Source organism: Manacus candei, unplaced genomic scaffold (assembly GCF_025592945.1).
Source record: "Manacus candei isolate 608988 ecotype Guabito, Panama unplaced genomic scaffold, ASM2559294v1 h1tg000121l, whole genome shotgun sequence".
In the NCBI taxonomy this organism is placed as follows: Eukaryota; Metazoa; Chordata; class Aves; order Passeriformes; family Pipridae; genus Manacus; species Manacus candei.
Genome location: NW_026138169.1, coordinates 149,094 through 164,382, shown reverse-complemented (window position 1 = coordinate 164,382; position 15,289 = coordinate 149,094). Strand labels below are relative to the sequence as shown.

The 15,289-nt window shown below is 67.1% G+C and overlaps 3 protein-coding genes and 4 non-coding genes across 8 annotated transcripts; 3 read left to right on the top strand and 4 right to left on the bottom strand.

The window, feature by feature from the left end:
* Positions 1 to 232: 232 nt before the first annotated feature.
* On the bottom strand, positions 233 to 396 carry LOC127462221 (U1 spliceosomal RNA). Its single transcript, XR_007900356.1, has one exon. It is a non-coding gene; the product is annotated as a U1 spliceosomal RNA (small nuclear RNA).
* Positions 397 to 2,142: 1,746 nt separating this feature from the next.
* LOC127462224 (U1 spliceosomal RNA) lies at positions 2,143 to 2,306 on the top strand. The gene has a single exon (XR_007900359.1). It is a non-coding gene; the product is annotated as a U1 spliceosomal RNA (small nuclear RNA).
* A 1,114-nt stretch (positions 2,307 to 3,420) lies between these two features.
* On the bottom strand, positions 3,421 to 3,584 carry LOC127462228 (U1 spliceosomal RNA). The gene has a single exon (XR_007900363.1). It is a non-coding gene; the product is annotated as a U1 spliceosomal RNA (small nuclear RNA).
* Positions 3,585 to 4,330: 746 nt separating this feature from the next.
* LOC127462197 (nascent polypeptide-associated complex subunit alpha, muscle-specific form-like) lies at positions 4,331 to 6,345 on the bottom strand. The gene is made up of 2 exons (XM_051770643.1): positions 5,038 to 6,345; positions 4,331 to 4,681 (listed from the first exon to the last, which is right to left on the bottom strand). The coding sequence occupies exon 1, from the start codon at positions 6,173 to 6,175 to the stop codon at positions 5,252 to 5,254; it is 924 nt and encodes a 307-aa protein (XP_051626603.1). The 5' UTR covers positions 6,176 to 6,345; the 3' UTR covers positions 4,331 to 4,681; positions 5,038 to 5,251.
* On the top strand, positions 6,149 to 6,312 carry LOC127462227 (U1 spliceosomal RNA). The gene has a single exon (XR_007900362.1). It is a non-coding gene; the product is annotated as a U1 spliceosomal RNA (small nuclear RNA).
* Positions 6,346 to 6,664: 319 nt separating the features above from the next.
* ATRAID (all-trans retinoic acid induced differentiation factor) lies at positions 6,665 to 10,178 on the bottom strand. Its single transcript, XM_051770625.1, has 8 exons — positions 10,052 to 10,178; positions 8,959 to 9,278; positions 8,462 to 8,592; positions 8,086 to 8,157; positions 7,371 to 7,442; positions 7,187 to 7,308; positions 6,992 to 7,092; positions 6,665 to 6,884 (listed from the first exon to the last, which is right to left on the bottom strand). Exons 1-8 carry the CDS (start codon positions 10,176 to 10,178, stop codon positions 6,780 to 6,782), a joined length of 1,050 nt encoding a protein of 349 aa, XP_051626585.1. The 3' UTR covers positions 6,665 to 6,779.
* On the top strand, positions 9,261 to 15,274 carry SLC5A6 (solute carrier family 5 member 6). 2 transcript variants are annotated; one of them, XM_051770637.1, is made up of 16 exons: positions 9,261 to 9,313; positions 11,452 to 11,921; positions 11,996 to 12,061; positions 12,143 to 12,194; positions 12,269 to 12,336; positions 12,461 to 12,615; positions 12,778 to 12,918; positions 13,006 to 13,129; positions 13,197 to 13,285; positions 13,358 to 13,470; positions 13,563 to 13,630; positions 13,811 to 13,897; positions 14,090 to 14,274; positions 14,356 to 14,459; positions 14,527 to 14,648; positions 14,757 to 15,274. In XM_051770637.1, exons 2-16 carry the CDS (start codon positions 11,592 to 11,594, stop codon positions 14,916 to 14,918), a joined length of 1,866 nt encoding a protein of 621 aa, XP_051626597.1. In that variant the 5' UTR covers positions 9,261 to 9,313; positions 11,452 to 11,591; the 3' UTR covers positions 14,919 to 15,274. The 2 variants fall into 2 exon arrangements, with proteins under 2 accessions (XP_051626597.1, XP_051626596.1); XM_051770636.1 differs by lacking the exon at positions 9,261 to 9,313 and having other exon boundaries at positions 10,857 to 11,921.
* The last annotated feature ends 15 nt before the right edge of the window (positions 15,275 to 15,289 follow it).

Sequence of the window (15,289 nt, the reverse complement as noted above, 5' to 3'; positions counted from 1 at the left end):
CGGGGGCGGAGGGGAGGGGGCGCAGCGACCCGGGACCCGGCCGCGGGTGCGCGGGGAAACCGGAGCGCGGGCGGAGGGGCCGGAGCGGGAGGGGACCGAGCTGAGCTGCACCGGGGCGGGACGGATGTGGAGTTTGGATGGCCATAGGAGTTTTAAGCGCAATAGTAGAAATACCGCGTGGAATTCGCAGTCAGTTGTTGAGGCTTGTTAATCTATCTTTCACCACGTTTGTCAGGGGAGAGCGCGAACGCAGTCCCCCACTACCACAAATTATGCAGTCGAGTTTCCCGCATTTGGGGAAATCGCAGGGGTCAGCACACCCGGAGTGCAAGGGATGAGCCTCGCCCTGGGAAAACCACCTGCCTGATCATGGTGTCTCCCCTGCCAGGTAAGTATGACTCCACCTCCCCAGCCCCACCGCGCCCGCCCCGCGCACCCACCCCGAGCACACGCTCACCGAGGACCCGGCCCCGCACCCGTGCGGCCCCGCGCTCCCCCCCGTCCCGCACGGCCCCGCCCCGACAGCAGCGCCCGCGGACGCGCGTGGCCGCGGGGTTTGTGTGCGGGACGTGTCCCGGCGTCCCCCGCGAGTGGTGTATGATTTGCATGGACACGCCCTCATCCCCCGAGGCCCCGCCCCTCTCAGAGCTCGGCCGCTCGAGCGTGGCCCCGCCCCCTCCAGGCTCCGCGGGTCCCGCCGCAACCGGGTCCGGCCGGGTCCGCGCGGGGCTCGTGTGTCACCACCGACCGTGTGCCATGTACAGGTTGACATGATGGCACCTACAGGGTCCATACACAGACACCTTCACAGCCCGGCAACCCCCAGTGCTGGGACCGCGGGGGTCTGGGTGCTGGTGGTGCGTGGTGAGAGCAGATGCCCTCTGAGGAGCCACCCACAAGAACACGGTGCTGTGGAAGTGCCCACGCGCCCTCCGTGGGGAAGGTGAGGGGCTGTTAAACACCAGCAATCGTGGCACCCCAGACCCACCAGGTCCAGCACCCCATGCCTGTGACCCCATGGACCCGAACGTGCCCTCAGCCAACACCACTCCCCACAGTCCCTCTGCTGCTGTCTGGGCACTGCTGATTTGGCTCTAACAGCACATGCTGTCCATGTGCAGAGCAGAGGGTGGAGAATAGCAATGGCCTTTCACAGAATTAGAGGAGAACTTCTGGCACTCTTTGAAACATCTGGAGCAAAACCTTTGGGTGAGTGGGGGTGGCTCCCGGGTGTGGGAGGATGGATAAGGAAACTGCTGGGGCCGGCACAGAGGGCTGGTTGGGTTTGCTGGTGTTGGTCGTTGTGTCTGTGAGGGTTCAGCTGATCTGACCTGGGACCAAACTAGGATGTGAGAGGCTGGAATGAGGCCTGGATTGGGCAGGCAAGGACCAGAGGAATGATGCTGAGTGCAGGAGGGGATGGGGAGAAAGAGGAGAGGAGGTGGAAAGGCTTGGACTGGAGACTGTCAGTGGCTACACAGTCCATCCCCGAGCTGGGGTGATGGGAGACCCGGGACACAGTGGTGAGGGAGGGACTCCAAGATATGGGTGCCAGGAGCCCGTGACGCAGCTCCCGCAGTGGCACCGAGGTGCTGAGTCCCCCCGGCTCAGCAGTGCAGTGTCAATGGCCGGTGAATGCACCGTCGGCACTGCCGGTGCCTCGGCTCGGAGGCACGGGCCAGCCCGACCCGGGCCATCAGCCCGACCCGGGCCATCAGCCCCCGGCGGGACCGAGCGAATGAGGGGCGAGCCCCGGGGAGGGGGGTCCGCGCTGGAGCCGCCGGCGCGTCGGTTCCGCGGGTGCGGCGGGAACCGGGAGCGAGCGGGACCAGAACGGGCGGAGGGGCGGGGCCAGGCGGGTGGGGGCGGGGCCGCACGCAGTATGTACTGACTGAGGGGGCGGGGTCTTGTAGATGAGGAGGCTGGGATATGCAAATCATACACCACTCGCGGGGGACGCCGGGACACGTCCCGCACACAAACCCCGCGGCCACGCGCGTCCGCGGGCGCTGCTGTCGGGGCGGGGCCGTGCGGGACGGGGGGGGAGCGCGGGGCCGCACGGGTGCGGGGCCGGGTCCTCGGTGAGCGTGTGCTCGGGGTGGGTGCGCGGGGCGGGCGCGGTGGGGCTGGGGAGGTGGAGTCATACTTACCTGGCAGGGGAGACACCATGATTAGGTAGGTGGTTTTTCCAGGGCGAGGCTCATCCCTTGCACTCCGGGTGTGCTGACCCCTGCGATTTCCCCAAATGCGGGAAACTCGACTGCATAATTTGTGGTAGTGGGGGACTGCGTTCGCGCTCTCCCCTGATCTCGCAGTTAAAAAACAGATGTGAGATTCAAGCAGCCCCACAACACTTGAGGAAATCAGGCGGTGCTGCCCGTCGAGCCCTGTGCTTCCACAGTTTGTGATGCCCAGCAACAACTGCGCGGCTGCTGGAAGTGGCGGATGAAAGCGGAGGAGCGTCCCCTGGACGGGGACGTGGCGAGGGACACCGGAGCAGCGCGATGTGGGACCGCGGGTGCTGGGGGCGAACCCCGAGGTGTCCGGAATCCTCCGAATAGGCAGGAAATCTGTGCGGGGGGCCCGCTCGCCCTCCCGGTGCGAGGCTCGGGAATAGCCGGGGGTCCTGGGGCATCACAGGACGCCCTCTCCGAAGAGGCGCTGCCGATGCCCGGGAGACGCATCCACATTCCCGGCTGGAATTGGCCAGTGGATCCCTAAGGGCGGGCTCTGGGCTGCTGCGCCTGGAACCGGAACGATCCCGGGAACCACCCGCGGGAGCGGGTCCGCACAGGGGAAGAGTGGTGGAAGTGCCGGTCCCGCTCCGTTGTTACTGTTAATTGGCAAATAAGAAACCCCTAAGCCTCAATTTGTGAGCGTTAGTGGGCAGGCGTTCTTTATTATCAGCACTGGACACACAGGGAGGATTGCTTCCCTAATCATCTGCGTGTCCTGTTCTCGCTCAGCGTAGCTAATATTTACGTACAATTTTACATATAAATGTCTTACGTATTCACTACTCTTCTCAGAAAGTTCATTCAGATGTTACTTAGCTCTGAGAAGTTCCTCGGAAATCCTTATTTGGTCACTAGGGGGCTTCTGGTGCTCTCTTGGTGGTCTCTGATGGTTTTCTGGAGCTTGAACTCACCTTGCACTTGTCCGTTGATCAGCGTATTTACAGCTGGTTATAGAGCGCCTTTGCTCAGCATCTCTTATCAAAACCTGGATACTTGTGTTACAACTACTCTAACTGAAAGCATTCATAAACTTGCTAATATTGCAACTGAACCCTGAGAGGAACTTACATCGCTAAGGCCCGTGGAAATTACCGATTGCGGTTACGGCCAAGAGTGCCCAGTACTGCACACGGAGATGGACGGAACTGCATCCCGTTCGAGTTCTGATCTTTAACTGCGAGACCAGGGGAGAGCGCGAACGCAGTCCCCCACTACCACAAATTATGCAGTCGAGTTTCCCGCATTTGGGGAAATCGCAGGGGTCAGCACACCCGGAGTGCAAGGGATGAGCCTCGCCCTGGGAAAACCACCTGCCTGATCATGGTGTCTCCCCTGCCAGGTAAGTATGACTCCACCTCCCCAGCCCCACCGGGCCCGCCCCGCGCACCCACCCCGAGCACACGCTCACCGAGGACCCGGCCCCGCACCCGTGCGGCCCCGCGCTCCCCCCCGTCCCGCACGGCCCCGCCCCGACAGCAGCGCCCGCGGACGCGCGTGGCCGCGGGGTTTGTGTGCGGGACGTGTCCCGGCGTCCCCCGCGAGTGGTGTCTGATTTGCATGGACACGCCCCCATCCCCGAGGCCCCGCCCCGGGCCCCGCGCGCAGGGCAGCGCCCCCTGGCGGATCCTCCCAATGGGTTGGGATCCGTTGGATCCCTCGGAACGGAGGGAAGCGGGGGCTGTTCGTTCAACGGGCCTTTGGTTGGGCAGTTCGTGCCGGGGGTTAGAAAGAAACTCGGGAAGAGAGAAGGAGCCCCGGGGGCGGTTGTTTCCCCAGTGATGTCTGTAACCACAGGGAAGAGCGAGAAGGGAAGGAGAAGAGCCGGGTGAAATTCCCAAATCCGTTGTCAGCCGCCCCAACTGACGTGCAGGGTCAGGGAGGAGGCAGAGGGTGAGGTGGATTTGGGGGATGAGGGTGGGGATTAACACCCCTCCAGGAGGATCAGGGTGCCTGTTGCAAACAGGAGGGGCACTGGGAAAAGGAGTGTCCTGAACTGCAAACGGACAGAAGGGAGAATCAGAAGAGATGGGATTTACGGCAGAAATTGGGCTGGACCGAAGGGGACCGGTCCTCAGGCCAGTCCTCAGGTTCCAGGTAAGCTGGGGAACGGAACAATGGATTTTCCAGTGGATACTGGAGCAGCTCATTCCATAGGTCCCGGCCCTGAGGGACCTTTAGCAAGAGGAAAGTGGGTGTTGTTGCTGTGAAATTCCTCCGGGACAGGGAATCCCCCGGACCGTTTCACAGCCCGTGGAGTTCACGACTGGGAACACAAAATGAACTCATGGCTTTCTCCACAGGCCGAGTGTCCTTCGCCATTGCTTGGGCAGCATTTGCTGGGCAAGTTAAAGGCACAGTTGACTTTTCCTCAGGACTCTGTCCAGCTGCACATTCCTCTGGAAAACCCCTGGAAAGCACAGCTCTGCCCACTCACCGAGGGAAACCTGCAGACAAGGGAATCTCCAGTGAAGTTTTAGGTGCAGTTGTACCATTGGTTTGGGCTCTGGGAACCCCGGGATGAGCGAGAACCCCGAGTCTGGTAAAAACTGAACTGAAACCAGGAGTCAAACCAGTAAGAAAAGACCAACACCCCAGAAAATGAGGGGTCTGGAAAGGACTGGAGCCGTTAATAGAGTAATTTTTAGAGTTTGGGTTGCTGCCAATCAGAATGTAACACTCCAGTCCTGCCAGTGAAAAAGCCTCAATCCTCAGGATATAGAGCAGTGCAGGAGTGATGGGAAGGTAATGCCTGGACACTTGATGTTCATTCAGTTGTCCCAAATCCCGACACCCTTCTCACCTCAATCCCAAAGACCAATATGGACTTTGCAGTGTTGGATGTGAAAGAGGCCTTCTCTTGTGTCCCTGTGGGTGAACAGAGTCACCTTCTCTGTGCCTTTGAATGGGAAAAGCCAACTCCGAGCAGGGAAATGATATCAAGCCCCTCAAGATTTAAATCTAACTTTGCAATTTTTTTCAGTTGTTCATCAGTAGCTGCAGCTGGACAGCTGTGATCAACAAATCCCATCGTGAATGTCCTGCACTCGGCTGATCTTTTGTTTCAAGGAAAAGAGGAGACAACCCCAGAGCAGTGGGCTGTCTGGACAGGAGCCTCCAGGAGTGTTGTCAGCAGGACTGAGCAGTACCTGGGGAAAGGTAATTCCAGCAGTGGGAGATGGTGACCAGTGACCCACTGACCACCTGCTCAGAATGGCCCCGACTGAAACAGAGGGAAGAGCTGCCCCTGCAGAGGGAGGGATGAGCGTGGGAAGGGAGGGACACCCAGCACAGAGAGGTTTCAGTGCTAATTGATAACGACTTGTGTAACCCGTGACCAAGGAACACTGGTGCCTTTGTTTGCTCAAATGTATAAATGCTGATGCTCGGGAAGCGGGGAACGGCCTTGGGGGAACCTCCAGCTCCCATCTCTGCGCTAACAGGGATAAAACCCAGCAATCCCTCGCCTGGGGGTGGGAATTGGCCCCGCACTCTGGGAACCAGCCCATGGTGGGGACAGCGGTCCCGCTCCAGCCCACGGGACTCAGTGCCAGCGTCAGGGAGCGGCCGGGGCAGGACGAGCCGCCCGTGCTGGGCTCGGGGCAGCGGCTCCGGGAGCTCCCGGCGGTGCCCGGGCCGGACCGAGGGGCTGCGGGACCGGCGAGGCAAAGCGGGAGGGGCCTCATCGGAGGAGGCGTGTCCATGCAAATCACACGCCGCTCGCGGGGGACGCCGGGACACGTCCCGCACACAAACCCCGCGGCCACGCGCGTCCGCGGGCGCTGCTGTCGGGGCGGGGCCGTGCGGGACGGGGGGGAGCGCGGGGCCGCACGGGTGCGGGGCCGGGTCCTCGGTGAGCGTGTGCTCGGGGTGGGTGCGCGGGGCGGGCCCGGTGGGGCTGGGGAGGTGGAGTCATACTTACCTGGCAGGGGAGACACCATGATCAGGCAGGTGGTTTTCCCAGGGCGAGGCTCATCCCTTGCACTCCGGGTGTGCTGACCCCTGCGATTTCCCCAAATGCGGGAAACTCGACTGCATAATTTGTGGTAGTGGGGGACTGCGTTCGCGCTCTCCCCTGATAATGTTGTTCAAAGACAGTGTCGACAAAGGAGGAAGCACTTTAATGGTGCTGTGTTTGTGATTTCTCACAGCACCCCGATGTGCGTCCTGTCCAGCACTTTTCCGGCCCGGTCCGGAGCATCCTGATGCTCGGCAGGGAAGTTCCTCTGCAGGGACGTTCCTTCTGTTCGGTCCCAGTTTGTTCTGGCCGAGCGCCCCGGGCCCACTGCCTGTCCCTGCCTGTCCCTCCCCCCACTCGCAGCCTGCACGGGGGGTGGGGGGGCGCGATTTGCACCTCCCTGTCCTCTCCCCTGTCGATGATGGTTCCACCGAGCCCCTACTCCCCTCCCCGGGAAGGAAGTGGATGGACACACGGTGAAAACCTGTGGCTTTATTGATCCCTGGCAGCCACAGGGACAGCTGGGCCTGGGCACAGAGACCCCCAGGCCAGGGGGTCCCCTGCCCATCCGCAGCCCCCTGCCCCACTCAGGGGGTCTTGGCCTTCCTCCGCTGGGTGCCCCACAGCAGCAGGGACAGGGATACGGTGGCAGTGCCCAGGATCCCACTGAAGAGTAGTACCGGGAACGTGCCCTGCCCGGGAGCAGCGGTGAGCAGTGCCAACCCCTGCAGCCCCACAAAGCCCTCCCTGATCCATCTGGGGGGCAGCCAGAGAGGGGTCCCGTCCCACCGGCGCTCACCTCGCGCAGGCACTTGTAGCCGTGGAAGGGGCTGTCACAGAGGCACTGGACGAGGCCGGGGCCATCGGGGGCACACGCGGAGTTTTCGGGACACGGCCAGGCTGGCAGAGCAGAGCGGGGGGTCACGGGGCCCAGGCCAGACCCCACTGCCAGCCCCAGGCACCCACTGCCGGGGTCACTGTCCCCCCGCCGTACCGAGCTCCGCGGAGCCATTGCAGGGGTTTTTCTGGCCCCGGCACTGCCGGATGCTCCCGTCCACTGTCACATCCTGCCAGGCGTCACTCCCGCCCGGACACTCCAGCGCCGCCGGCACCGCGCTGAGGACAGAGCTCAGCACCAGACTGCGGGGACCCCCCAGCCCCGACCCCCCGGCACTCACAGGAGCTGCAGGTGGGTGAAGCCCAGGAAGGAGCCGTTGGGGAGGGACGTCAGGGGGTTCTCAGTCAGGTCCCTGTGAACAGACGGACTTTCAGCCCCGTCCCACACCCCTGGCCTGGTGGGCACTGGGGTCCCTCCGGACCTCACTGAACCTCAGGCAGCTCCCATACCCCCCCTTTTCCCCCCAAGGCCCTGGGGGTGCAGCCCCCCCGCCCCCCAGGGCTCAGAGCTCCCTGTGGAGCTGCTGAGGGAGGGGCTCGGTCACTGACGTCGCTAACAAAGACCCGGAGCTGGGCCCAGCGGGGTGCCCTGAGCTCTGCACACCCAGCCCTGACAGTGCCCTGGGCGGGGCCGTCCAGCCGAGCCACCCCCCCCCATCTCTCCAGCCTGGGGACAAGGACGTGTGGGACCCTGGAACAGCCCCTCCACCATGGGCAGCCACGTGTGGAGCCGCACCAGCTGTACCCTGTCACTGTGTGTGTGACAGAGCTCCAGGAGGGTCTGTCCCGTGCTCCCGCTGGGCACGGGAGTAGTTTCCCTTTGTCCAGGCCTGGGGGACTGTCCCCGACTGCCACCAGGGTAGAGAGTGGTCAGCGTCCCCTGGGGTGCTGAGACCAGCAGGGCAGGGCTGTGCTGGCCTGGGGCCCATGGGGGTCCCACCGAACCCACCCCGGCCCAGCTCCTCGCAGGGGCAGAGGGGGGCCCGGGGGACTCACAGGACGATGGTAGCAGTGGCCTCGGCCAGTTCCGGGGGGACACTGTGCAGGGAGCAGTTGCTCAGGTCCAGCCTGGGAGGGGGCAGCAGTTGGGGGGGACAGTAGCACACCCGGTACCCCCATACCGCCCCCCCCATTCCCATGACCCCCCTGTGACGCTCAAAACCCACCCTGGCCCCTTCCTGTGCCCGCCCCCCCCCCCCCACACCTCCACCCTGCATGTCCTCCATCCAGGCACCCCCCACTCCCGCCATTCCCTTGACCCCCCTGTCACCCCAAACACCCCCTCCGGCACCCCCCGACCCCCCCAGCACCCCCAGACTCGCCCCCAGCCTGTGCGTCCCAGTCCCCCCCGAACTCCCGGTCCCACCCGTACCCCAGCAGCCGCCCCGGGGGGGGTCCCCTCTCCCGGCAGCAGCGCCCGTCGTTCTCGGTGTCGCCCCGGGACTCACAGAACCGGGACACAATGGAGCCGTTCCGCGGCGGCCCCGGGCAGCTCCCGCACACCTTGGGAGGGCCAGGAGGGCATGGGCAGCGCCGGCGCCCGGGGCAGCCCCCGACCCCGGGCACCCCCGGACCCCGGGTACCCCCCCATCCCCGGGCACCCCCGATCCCCGGACAACCCTCGGCCTCGGGGCAAGCCCCGACTTCCCCGACCGCCGGACACCTCCAAGGCGGTCCCCCCCGAACCGCGGGGCATCCCCGGCCCCAGGTCACCCCCCGATCCCGGGGCAGCCGCGATGCGGGCACCCGGACCGGGCACTCGCCGACCCTCGGTGCCCCCGTCCCGGGCACTCCCTGACCTCTTGGCACCTCCGATCTGGGGCATCCTCCGCCCACCCCAGCCCCCCGTTCCCGTGCCCCGTCGCTCACTGCGGCCCCGCGGGCGGTCCGGGGCAGCAGCAGCAGCAGCGGCAGCAGCAGCGCGACCGCGCCCATGGCGCCGGGCTGTCCCTCCCCTCCGCGGGCCGGGCGGCCTCTGGACCCGAGCGGGGCCGCGGGGGCCCCCCGCAGCGCGGGCAGCGGGGCGCGGTGACCGGCCGGGGCAGCGGAGCGCGGCGGGGCCGGATCGGGGTCGGAAGCGGGGCCGCCCCACGTGGGGCGGGCGGTGACGCCATCAGAGCGCGCGGAGGCCGGGCAGAAGCGGCGTCGAGGGCGGCCCCGCCCACATACGTCATCACGGCGCGCCCCGGCTGTCAGGCGGCACGTGGGGCACGCGCCGCCGCCGGTGAGTGTCGCACCGGGTCCGCCGTGACAAGGTCACCGCCCGACCCCACACCGCGCCGGGGCACTGCGGGCACCCGACCGGGGCGGGCCGGAGGCCGGCACCGGGCTGGGGGCACCGGGGACACCGGGGACACCGGGGACACCGGGGACACCGGGGACGGGGAGCAGAGCCCTGGGCTGGAGGGACTGGGGCACCGGGGACACCGGGGACGGGGAGCAGAGCCCTGGGCTGATGTGACTGGGGCACCGGGGACACCGGGGACGGGAGCAGAGTCTGGGTTGGTGTGACTGGGGCACCGGGGACACCGGGGATGGGGAGCAGAGCCCTGGGCTGGAGGGACTGGGGCACTTCGGGGCTGGGGAAGCGGTGCTGCGAATGCTGAGTTTCGGAGGAAAAACACCGGGACCCCCGGGGGAGCGGCAGCAGGACGGCGGCGGGGTCAGTGGGTGACGGGGACACGCGGAGCGCCGCGGCTCTGGGTCATCGGCTGACGGGGCGCGGGGGTCACCGGGGCTGGCGGCAGCAGAGCCTCAGGGACACCGAGGGCCCCCGCGGCACGGGAGCCTTGGCCCGAGGCCGGTGGGTGCCCCTCGGGACGCGGTGCCCCCGCCCGTGTTTAGTCTGGGCGGGAGAATGCGGGGGGTGACCTTGGACCCTGTCCGGGAGCTGGGCGGTGACGTGTCCCGGGCCGGTGGTGGCCGAGGCGCTGCCCTCTCACCTCCTTCCCCACCGGGATACCCGGCTCTGCCGCCGCTGGCGGACCCCGGCCCGGCTCGGCCCCCCCCGGCGGGCAGGCCCGGGCAGGCTGTGCCGGGGTGCCAGGAGGGCTCAGCCTAATCCCCCCAGGCATTCCCCAGGCGAGCATTCCAACGGGGATCACGGTGGGCACAGTGCCACCCGCAGTCCAGCCCCGTCCTCCCTGTGCCCCTAACGCTGCCCCGCCAGGATGGGGGGTCCCCTGCAGCCTGTACCCCGTGCCTGGCTGGAAAGGGGTCCTCTACAGCTGCATCCCCTGCTCCTTGGCACCCGCTGCTCCGGGCTCCCCGCAGTCCCTGCGTGCCTGGGGAGGCAGAGGGGGGTGTGTCTACCCGGCCACCCCCTCCTGCTGCACAGGGGGCAGAGCTCGGGGGGCCCCGGGATGCCCCTGTGATCGAGGCAGGGGTGCCAGAGCCAGCGAGTGCTCAGGTGTTTGCTCCACCTGGCTGGTGCCCGGAGCCCCTCAGGCTGCCAGCCCCCCTCTGTCCGTCTGTCCGTCCCTGGCCGTGTGGGGCGTGTGGTGTGGGGGTCACCCTGCCCAGCCTCTGCCCTCAGGGATGAGAGTGTGGGAGCTCCTCCTGCCCCTCCTCGCCGGTGCAGACTGGGCTCTGCTGTGCCCTCCCCCGCCCCGTCGGCCGGTCCTGCTGCGGGGGCTGCGCTGTGCCGGCCCCGGAGCGCCGGGCTGGCGCCAGGCGGGCGGGGGGCGGGCTGGGCTGGGCTGGTCTCTCGCACCGGGGGCGGCTCTGCCGGGGCTGTGCAGTGTCGGTGCGGTTGGGCCGGGCTGGGTTTGGCGGGGCTGTCCTGCTCCGGGGGCAGCCGTGCTGGGCTTGGCTCCGGTGGGACCGGCACTGCCACGCTCAGGGCTGTCCTGCTCCCGGGGCGGCTGGGTGGGATTTGGCTCTGGTGGGACCGGCACTACCAGTATCGGGGCTGTCCTGCTCTGGGGGTGGCTGTGTTGGGTTTGGCTCCTGTGGGATCAGAGCTGTCCTGCTCTGGGGGCGGCCCTGTTGGGTTTGGCTCCTGTGGGATCAGAGCTGTCCTGCTGTGGGGGCGGCCCTGTTGGGTTTGGCTCCTGTGGGATCAGAGCTGTCCTGCTGTGGGGGTGGCCCTGTTGGGTTTGGCTGGTTCTGCCGGGGCTGGCGGGGCCGGTGCCGCGGGGGCCTGGGTGTGACTGTTTTCACAGCCGTGGCCTCAGTGCTCTTTGGAGATGCTTGGGTTCCCCTCGGCGGGGCAGGTGGGGCAGCCCAGGGGTGGCCAAGCCCGGCCCAGAGGGAGGAGAAAGAGGAGGAGGAGGGTCTGACCAAGTCCCCCCCTCACTGGGTCCTTGAGGCCAAGACAGAGCGAGCGAAGGTCCCTGCGGTGCTGACACGTCCTTCTCGCAGCTGCCAGCGCCGGGGCGATGCCGGCCAGGACGCGCTGCCGGGGCGGCTGCCGGGGCTCGGGGTGCCCATGAGGCCAGCGGGGCGCGGGTGGCCGGGCAGCGGTGGCGCTGGCAGGGCGGCGGCACAGGGACACGCTCACTATGGAGTTCACCACCATCGACTACACCATCTTCGTGCTGCTGCTGGTGCTGTCGACGGCCATCGGGCTGTTCTACGCGCTGAGCGGCAACCGGCAGCGCACGGTGCAGGAGTTCCTGCTGGCCAACCGTGACATGGGCTGCCTGCCCGTCGCCCTGTCCCTGCTGGCCACCTTCCAGTCGGCCGTGGCCATCCTGGGCGTGCCCGCCGAGATCTACCGCTTCGGCACCGAGTACTGGTTCCTCGGCTGCTCCTACTTCCTGGGGCTGCTCATCCCGGCGCACGTCTTCATCCCCGTCTTCTACCGCCTGCGCATCACCAGCACCTACGAGGTGAGCGGGGGGCGAGGGGGGCGCAGGGGACCCCGTGGCCAGCTGGGGCAGCGCCCTGACCCCTCTCCCCGCAGTATCTGGAGCTGCGCTTCAACAAGACGGTGCGAGTGCTGGGCACTGTCACCTTCATCTTCCAGATGGTGAGTGGGGCTGGGGAGTGTGGGGGGCACGGGGGGCGTGGGGGCCAGGCACGGCTCAGCACCACACTCCCCTCCTCACAGGTCATCTACATGGGCGTGGTGCTCTATGCGCCCGCGCTGGCCCTCAATGCAGGTAAGGGGGGACGGGTGGGAGGGATGCCGGGACCCTGCTGCCCCCACCCCATTAACGGCCTCTGCCGCTTCCAGTGACGGGCTTTGACCTCTGGAGCGCAGTGCTGACCATGGGGCTGGTCTGCACCCTCTACACTACACTGGTGAGTCCCCAGTGCTGCGGGTGCCCCGTGCCCCTGCCGTGCCGTGGCGATGGGCACCGTGACCCTGTGGTGACCCTGTGCCCCTGCTGTGACCCTGCCGTGACGGGCACGGTGTGTCCCCCAGGGCGGGCTGAAGGCTGTCATCTGGACAGACGTGTTCCAGACGCTGGTGATGGTGGCAGGCCAGCTGGCTGTCATCGTGGTGGGCGCACAGCGCGTGGGCGGCATGGCCCGCGTCTGGCACGTGGCTGAGCAGGAGGGCAAGATCTCCGGCATCGAGTGAGTGATCCACCAGGACCCCCGTGTCACACCATGGGGACACGCGGGGCAGCCTGGGGTGGGGGAGAGGAACCCCCACAGTGGGGGTCCATCCCTGCTGCCCCCTTTCTTGTGGGGTGCCAGTGAGGACCTGCCACTGTGACCTCCGGGTGCTCGTCACAGCCTGGACCCCAACCCCCTGGAGCGCCACACCTTCTGGACCCTGGCCATGGGCGGGGTGTTCATGATGCTGTCGCTGTACGGGGTGAACCAGGCGCAGGTGCAGCGCTACCTCAGTGCCCGCAGCGAGCGGGAGGCCAAGCTGTGAGTGGGGCTGGGGCTGGGGGTCCCCGCACCCGGGATGGGCCCCCCTTGCCTCCCCCGCCTCTGACACCCACCCGGTGCCCGCAGCTCCTGCTACGCCGTGTTCCCCTGCCAGCAGATCGTGCTCTGCCTCAGCTGCCTCACAGGCCTCGTCATGTTCGTCTACGACCGGGAGCACTCGCTGACCCCACGCCCTGCCTCCTCTGACCAGGTGGGTGCAGACCCCTTCCCCGTGTCCCTTCCTGAGCCCCAACACCCGCACTGATCCCCTGCCCCAGCTGGTGCTGTTCTTCGTGATGGACGTGCTGCGGGACCTGCCAGGGCTGCCCGGGCTCTTCGTTGCCTGCCTCTTCAGCGGCTGCCTCAGGTGAGTGGGCGGCCCCGGGGCAGTGGCTGGGAGGTCCTGGCCGAGCCCCCTCCCACTCCCTCTCCTCCCCAGCACCATCTCCTCCGCCTTCAACTCACTGGCCACGGTGACCATGGAGGACCTGGTGCGGCCGCACCTCCCCGGGCTGTCGGAGTCACGGGCCACGCTGCTCTCCAAGCTGCTGGGTGAGGGGCCGGGGGGCTGCCAGAGGTGGCTGGGGGGCTGGTGTGGCAGGGGGCTCCCCAGCACCACCATGACCCCCCGCTCCCCTCCCCAGCTCTCGGTTACGGGCTGCTGTGCCTGGGCATGGCGTACGTGTCCTCCATGCTGGGACCTGTGCTGCAGGTAGGGATGGGGCTGTGGGACCCCCAGCTCCGGCACCCAGCCGGGCTAAAGGACCCCCAGCTCTGGCACCCCGAACGGGGTGAGGGACCCCTGGCTCTGGCACCCCCAACGGGGTGAGGGACCCCTGGCTCTGGCACCCCCAGGGTCGTGGGTCCGGCACTGAGGGCCGTGTTCCTGCAGGCAGCCATCAGCATCTTCGGCATGGTGGGGGGCCCCCTCTTGGGGCTCTTCTGCCTTGGCATGTTCTTCCCCTGTGCCAACCCCACGGTGAGTGCCCTCCCACCCCTGAGTGTGTCCCCCCGTCCCGTGAGTGCCCTCCCACCCCTGAGTGTGTCCCCCCGTCCCGTGAGTGCCCTCCCACCCCTGAGTGTGTCCCCCCGTCCCGTGAGTGTCCCCCAGCCCCACAGGGGTTGGTGGGGAGGTCTGGGTCAGTCTGAGCTCAGCTGTCCCCTGTCACAGGGAGCTGCCTTGGGGCTGGTGGCCGGGCTAGCCATGGCCTTCTGGGTGGGCATTGGCAGCCTCCTGAAGAACATGGGGCGGGCTGGGGGGGCCTCCCCCATGCCCAACAGCACAGCGCTGCCGACTGTGGGCAACCTCACCACCATCCTGGCGACCACTCTGCTGCCCCCCACACCAACCCCGAGGTGAGCAGGATGGGGGGCTCAGGGTCAAGGTGTGTGGGGGGGGTGCTCCTCTGCACACCCCCTGACCCTCGTGTCCCTCAGCCCCACGGGGCTGCAGCGATTCTACAGCCTGTCCTACATGTGGTACAGCGCCCACAACTCCACCACGGTCATCGTGGTGGGGGTCCTTGTCAGCCTGCTCACTGGTGAGTGTGGGGTAGTGGGGGGGCCACCATGATCCCCCCGGCCCCGCTCAACCCCTCTGCCCCCCAGGCCCCACACCACCAGAGGCCCTGGACCCCCGCACCATCTCCCCCGTGGTGCCCCGGCTGCTCTGCTGCCTGTCCCCCAGAATCCGGCAGCGGCTCTGCTGTGGGGGGGGAGACCCTGCCCAGGTGAGGAACAGACCCCCAGCACCTTGGGGGAAGGGGACATGGGGTGGGTGCCCCCCGCCCCTGCTGCCCCCCACTGTGCCCCCCCTGCTCCCTGCTCTGTCCCCACAGACCCCTGGCCATGCAGATGCCAAAGAGAAGAGCAATGGGATTCCCAACGGCCTGGGCCCCCCCGGCCCCGGGCAGCGGGAGGAGGAGGAGGAGGAGGAAGGACAGGGGTACATCCGCAGTGCCACGGCCCCCTCCTACGCCGTGCAGGAAACCTCCTTCTGACCCCCCTGGCGTGGGGATCTTGGCCACCCCCCCAGGCCGGGGGGCTCAAAGCCCCAGTGGGGCACCCACAGACGGTTAGGGAGTGCCAAATGGTGGGGGGTGGGGTCCCTGGTGGGGGGCCAGTGGGCTGCCCCCCAGGGGGGCTCTGGGACCATGTCTGGGGGGTGTCAGAGCGGTGCCCCCCACGCAGGTCGGGATGCTGCCCGGTGCCCCCGGCCTGGCCATGTGCCTTACACACCGCTCTGCTCTGGGGGCTGCCTGCACCCCTCGGGGTGCAGAGCACACCCCCCAAGGCCCTGTCAATCGTCTCTGTGTTCAATGTCCCCCCAATAAATGGTTCTGGAGCACAGCTGTCAGAGGGTCCTCAGGAA

Excerpts from the sequence above, each read along its gene's own strand:
- SLC5A6 (XM_051770637.1), top strand. The coding sequence starts at position 11,592 with ATGGAGTTCACCACCATCGACTACACCATCTTCGTGCTGCTGCTGGTG. Across the intron at positions 13,286-13,357 it reads CTCTTCAGCGGCTGCCTCAG|CACCATCTCCTCCGCCTTCA; the intron begins GTGAGTGGGCGG and ends TCTCCTCCCCAG. Across the intron at positions 14,460-14,526 it reads CCTTGTCAGCCTGCTCACTG|GCCCCACACCACCAGAGGCC; the intron begins GTGAGTGTGGGG and ends TCTGCCCCCCAG.
- LOC127462197 (XM_051770643.1), bottom strand. The coding sequence starts at position 6,175 with ATGGTGTCTCCCCTGCCAGGTAAGTATGACTCCACCTCCCCAGCCCCA.
- ATRAID (XM_051770625.1), bottom strand. The coding sequence starts at position 10,178 with ATGCTCGCCTGGGGAATGCCTGGGGGGATTAGGCTGAGCCCTCCTGGC. Across the intron at positions 8,593-8,958 it reads GGACCGCCCGCGGGGCCGCA|GTGTGCGGGAGCTGCCCGGG; the intron begins GTGAGCGACGGG and ends GGCCCTCCCAAG. Across the intron at positions 7,093-7,186 it reads CAATGGCTCCGCGGAGCTCG|CCTGGCCGTGTCCCGAAAAC; the intron begins GTACGGCGGGGG and ends CTGCTCTGCCAG.